The following is a 6,000-nucleotide window of genomic DNA, read 5'->3' as shown; positions in this document are numbered from 1 at the left end:
AAGATCTCTGGAAACTGCATACGTGCCGGTAGGGCTGGGGCCAAGTCATTTCTTTTCTGCAGTCGCCTCTGCTAGGTGTCTTCTTCCGTCCTTCTTCGTAGGTTGCGGGAATCTGCATTCTTGGTTTAGGGCTGCCTCCTACATACTGTATTTAGGGGGGCATTTTAGGGGTCTTGAGGTCAGTAGCCAATGGGCTGCTGACCTTTGGGTGACTACACTCTCTGTTTGCTCACACCACGTGGGGGAGTGGGCACAATCCATAATTCTGATTGGAAAGTGCTTGCCATCTGAAAAATGGTGGGCACTGAAGAGTGGGCTTTACCTTGTCTCCCCCACCTGAGGGGTGGGATTGACAGAGGTGGGCACACCTTCTGGGCTGTTCTAAATGTTCCTGCCTGTCTTCCCACGAAAAGGGGGTGAGACAGGAAGTGGGCCTCCTCCTAATAGCAGGAGAGGCTGGAGGTCTTGTTACAAAGGCAGCAAGGCCTTTGAAGCTCCCCTGCCACAGATGGCTCTTCCTGACCTGAGGGAGGTGTGCACACCTCCGCCCCCACAAGGCTTTGTTTCTGGACCCAGGGAGTGAAGGCTGCCAGCCCAGTTGCCTAGAAACATGTCTTGTGGTGGCAGGCTGGTGTTTACCAGTCAGGGAACCCACCAGAGGCTGGTTGTTTTTCAGGGGGCGTCTCTAAGATGCCCTCTGAGTGCATTGTATTAATAAATCCCACACTGGCATCAGTGTGGGTTTATTATGCTGAGATGTTTGTTACCAAAATTCCCAGAATTCAGTAAGGCCATTAGGGTGCTATGGAGTTCATAATGACAAACTCCCAGACCATATACTCAGTCATTGCTTTACTGCACTTACAATGTCTAAGAATGGACTTAGACACCATATGGATACAGTGTTCATGCAACTGTACCCTCACCAGTGGTATAGTGTACCCAGCTAGAGGGGTGTCTTACCTATACCATAGGCAGTGGGTTGCGGGCATGACACACATGTATGTGTGCCATATCGACTCTTCATTTTCTCTGCACCAAAACACGCAGCCTGCAAAGGCAGTGTGTGTGTTAAGGTACAGGACCTCTAAGGGTGACACAATATGTACTTGGGGGCAGATTTATGTTAACTGGCGCATCCCGAGGGATGCGCCAGTTAACGTGCGCCACAGTGCGCCACAGCTACGCCACCCATGGTGCGCCGCATTTATAATGCGGCGCACAATGGTGCAAAAACGGCACAGATGCGTGACGCATCTGTGCCGGAAATGTGGCGCATTGCTGGAGTTGCGTCGCAAGCGCGACGCAGCTCCAGCAAGGCTCGGAGGTGCCCCATCTACACAATGCTGCATCAAGACCTACGCCTGCTTCAAGCAGGTGCAGGGTTTTGACGCAGCATTGGCCAGAAAGTGACTGAGTGAAATGTCATAGATTTCACTCAGCCACTTTCAGGAGGCGTTCCTGCGCAGGAACGCCCCCCCCCTGCCCAGGAACGCCTTCTTATGGCGCAGGGCTTTACAACGTGACGCATCTCCTAGATGCGTCACGTTGTAAATAATGCGTCACGTTGTAAATAGGGCGCATTGTTTGCGCCGCAGTTGCGTCAAATAAAGTGACGCAATTGCGGCGCAAGGGCATCATAAATCTGCCCCTAAAATTCTAGAAAGCTCTGGAGTGCGCATAATTTCCGTGGGTAGTACTTGTCCCTTATATGGGAGACAGTTCAGAGTTGCACAAAATCTAAAACCAAAACCGAGTCTCAAAAACGTAATTGCCAGGGCCGGATTGGAAACCAATATCAGCTCTTGCAAAAATGCTCAAACCAGCCTCAGACTGCAGGTGCCACAAATAAATGTAGCCATGGGGGCTGGTTGAGTCATGATAACCCAAACTGATCATAATTTATATTTATTGCAAACAGAACCCCGCGGCTCTCACCAAGATTGCACGAAGCACTTGTTTACAATCGCCATTTTGTGAACACCTGGCTCTTGAACTGATTCTACTTGCAGAACTCGCTTCTTCTCAGCGCCTGGATACTCTAACGGGGGACAAGTTTACTTTGTAAATAAAAGTGGGCCCAAAGTCAGGCACCTCTGCATTCATAAGATTCAGAGTTTGCAGGGAAACATGAGGGACATCCTTTGTGACCGATCGAACCCATCCATCTATTCAGCCATTCATTCATACGCGTTATTTATTAAGGCAATCAGTCACCAACTGCTGACTAATTCGCATATTCACTCACAAAACCGCACAACAGATACGCCCTACTTTCACGTATATAATAGCCATGCCTATTGGTTTTGTCGATGTGTTTCTAAATGTACCCGCTACTCTTAATTATTTATTCGGATTTTTTTGTTTTAACCACAGTCTTGCCTGGTTCCATTATTTCCTTTGGCGCCTCAGAGTAAGAGGCACATTGTAAAGGCAATTTTAACGCAATGACTCGAAAACAATGAAACAACGCATATACAACACTGACTGTGCCCACCCGTCTGAAGAAGCGCTTCGGGGGCCCTGCAACAGTGTATGCCCTATGAAAGCAATGATACAACATAAATACGGAACTCTCAAAAAAGTATCGTGTAAACGCATTCGGCGTCTGACTGGTAGATGTAAAAAGTGAGCAAGGTTTCATATGTACGTTATTAGGAACATGCCGGTGTTGTGTAATATGTGGTATCCCCCTGGTATCGTGTATCCCCTGCACTTCCGGCCGCTGAGAAGCAACGCAATATGTCCCCCGCTGGAATGAGTTTGTTTTTCCCTATTTTAGGGACGTGCTTGAGATGTTAATGCCTTCCTCTGTGTGGGGAGGAGGACTTATGGCCCCGGTCACCTAGCGACGCGTCTGTCCCGCTCCCAAAGACACCGGACCAGGCGAGTGCGCCGCGGCGCCAGAGCTCTGCACCGGCCATGGCGCGCCCCATCGGCCTCGTCGCCTCCTCCCCGAGCCGGCCTCTGGCCACGGGCTACCGGCTCCAGGGTCTCCCCAAGCTGGCCTCCTCCCGCGGCGGGCGGCAGTACACAGTCACCGTGCGCCTGGAAGCCAGCGGGGAGCTGTTCTCTGTCCCCGGGTGCAGCCCCTTGACCCGGCTCCGGGAGCTGAAGGAGCGGCTGGAGACCGTGGCCGGGGTCCCGGCCGAGCTGCAGAGGCTCAGCTACCTGGACGAAGGTGGGATTTGGGTGTGTGGGCGGGTACTGTAACATTTGTAGGTAATAGGGCCAGTAAGGTGTATACTAGGTTAATAATTATGAGATCGCCCGAAACTTTCGAAACGATTTAAAAGGTGGTTTCAAAACCTTAATGCAGTGCAAAGTGATCATCCAATGTTATAGCACCCCCCCCCCCCCCTCCCCGCATAGTTTCCACTCGTGGCTCGAGTCGGGGGTACACACAGGTACACGGCGTCACCCCACTCTTTTCTCAGGGTGGACGCCGTTCCCCCCTGCCAAGAAGCTGGGCCCTACAGAAATAAGCTGAACGTGTCCCGGTGTAATTTTCAGACACGGGACACGTTCAGCACCTGATGTTATGAGGTAATTTGCATATTGTCAGCCGCCCCACTTCTTTTAGAGTACTTGTGCCCTGTTTCCACTGGGCCCAGAGCTTTCGGGTTGTTCGGTGCCCGGGGACAGTAGCATATCAGGCCTACCTTCATTTTTGCGTTCTGGTGCTGTACAAGCCACGCCCCCTTTATAAATGTAGGCTTAATGTCCTAAAGTGCAAAAGAAAAGGGATTGGATGCGCTGGGCTGTTCTCACCGAACACGGTTCCAGCGCCTCTTCAGATTTAGTAAGCGCTATATAGGTACACCACCACGCCATACTATGCCATACTTGGGGGCTACAGATCTCCGCTAGTGCTCTCCACAGTGTGGCCATGTGCACATCATGATTATTCGCAAAGTTACACTGTACCCTGGCACCTGCATACAATAGACGCTTTTGCATAAATACTGCATAGTTCGTAAATTACGACTAATATTCGTAGAACTTCAGACTTGGGGCTAGATGTATGAACAAGTTTAGCATGCGCCAACAGGTTAGCGTTAACCCGTTTGCGCATGCTAAAATTGTGATGGCCATATACCAACACAATTTTACGAGTCACAAATAAATTGCGACTCACAAAAAGGTGTTTAAAGACTCGCTGAGCCCAGCAGGCCACCATCCCTGGGGTGAAAGGGTAAATGTACCTTCAAGGGATTTTGATTGTAGAATATAAATATTTTAGTGATTTAATCTGAGACCCACATAAATGATAGTGATAAAGTAAATTCAACAATTTTTTGTTAGAGACTCAATTTTGATTTAGCCACATTAAGTGATCCAAATGTAGAAAACAGAAGAATACGGGCGTATGTAAAATATATATATTTTATATGTATTCTTAGTCATATAAAGGGTACTGAAAGTATATCAACAGAAATACAAGAAGTGCATATATCAGAAATTAAACAACTTCATTGTAAACGTTGTAAACGCTATCCTTCTACATACAGTATTTGAGGGTTAAGATCCAGGAAGGAAAAGCGTAGGTCGACGTTTCGGTCTCTATAAATAAATTGCCGAGACCATCTTCAGGACAAAGAGGATATACAAGATGACCCCTGTATAGTATGTAGTAGATAATTGTCCAATCAAAGATACAGATCTCCAAGGAGATCCTTAAATAATTAGATCGTATTGGTGGTCCACTTCTTCTCATCTAATTAATGCCTGCAGTGCTAGAACGTACATCTGTCACGTTTTTAAGAAATCAATCCGCACTATTATCGCCTTTTTAGTCGGGAACCATATAATGAAATCCGTCTGCTTCAAAAGATAAGCATTACATTTGGATCACTTAATGTGGCTAAATCAAAATTGATTCTCTAACAAAAAATTGTTGAATTTACTTTCTGACTATCATTTATGTGGGTCTCAGATTAAATCACTAAATTATTTATATTCTACAATCAAAATCCCTTGAAGGTACATTTACCCTTTCATTCCTTTGCCCAAACCCTCAAGGGTATATTGGGTTGCTCACTGTGTTATATACCATCCCTGGGGGGCCTGTAATTCCCAATGGACTCGCAAATTCGACCCCACTGAGAATCACAAACAGTGTTAAACACGCTCTTGTACATTTGATTTTGCGCCTAGCAATTTGAGACAAATCGCGAGGCGCTAAATCAAAATGGTCGTACATCTGGCCCTTGGCCCTCTGTAATTTGCCTGTGTTGTAAACTGTGCGCGCTTCCAGCGAGGCCTACGTTATTCTGCCCACGAAATCACTTTGAAGAGCTGGTCATTCCCAGGTCTAAGCTATTCCGGACACCATCGATTTGTGCAAAAAATTGAAAAAAAGTACTCTGTAGGTCCCAGGTCTTCCTTCCTGCGCAGTAAACATGCTGCACAGTAAGAAATTCTAGTTTTACTAGCTTTATACCTAGCATAAGAGGCAACACTCAGAGATTGACATATTCTAAACACAAACACTTTCCGCACACCAGACCTCCAACATCCTACAGAAGCGAATGGCGCAGCCACGGAGTGGAATGTTGCGCTTGGTACTCAGAGGCCTATTTGCCGTTCATTATTTATTGGCTTGTAGTCATTCTTTACAACCTATATTGAGGTTCCCATTTATTGGCATTGAAAGCTTTTGCACTAGGAGGTGGCGGTTCCAGTAGACAAAGACACCATTTATGGTGGGGAGACCACCTCACCCCGGGCCATTACGACACTGACTCCGGTCCCGAATTACACCCACCCGCCCATCATTGTTTTCAGGTGTGTCATTCTAAGTATTCAGTGGAAGCAAAAGAGGACTACAACACTTACAATGCATAAGGGGATCATATAAAAGTTCAGGACAGGAAACTGTGTCGTAATACCTGGAAGGTGGTGGTCACCATAGGTCATGCTATTACTAAGTTACGAAACAAAGGCTTTGTTGATGCTCATTTTAGCAAAGTGCAGGGAGCAAGAAACATGTGGGCATAT

The 6,000-nt window shown here is 47.3% G+C and overlaps 1 protein-coding gene across 1 annotated transcript in view; it reads left to right on the top strand.

The window, feature by feature from the left end:
• The first annotated feature begins 2,875 nt into the window (after positions 1–2,875).
• The window catches only part of LOC147706078 (ankyrin repeat domain-containing protein 60-like), a 44,214-nt gene continuing 41,089 nt past the window's right edge, over positions 2,876–6,000 (top strand). The window contains exon 1 of the mRNA XM_086929022.1: positions 2,876–3,181. Within this exon, the coding sequence (XP_086785148.1) occupies positions 2,923–3,181 (259 nt within the window). The 5' untranslated portion in view covers positions 2,876–2,922. The remainder of the gene's footprint in view (positions 3,182–6,000) is intronic.

The sequence above is a fragment of the Lissotriton vulgaris genome, chromosome 7, assembly GCF_964263255.1.
Source record: "Lissotriton vulgaris chromosome 7, aLisVul1.2, whole genome shotgun sequence".
NCBI classification, from domain to species: Eukaryota; Metazoa; Chordata; class Amphibia; order Caudata; family Salamandridae; genus Lissotriton; species Lissotriton vulgaris.
This window is presented reverse-complemented; position numbering and strand designations above follow the sequence as displayed.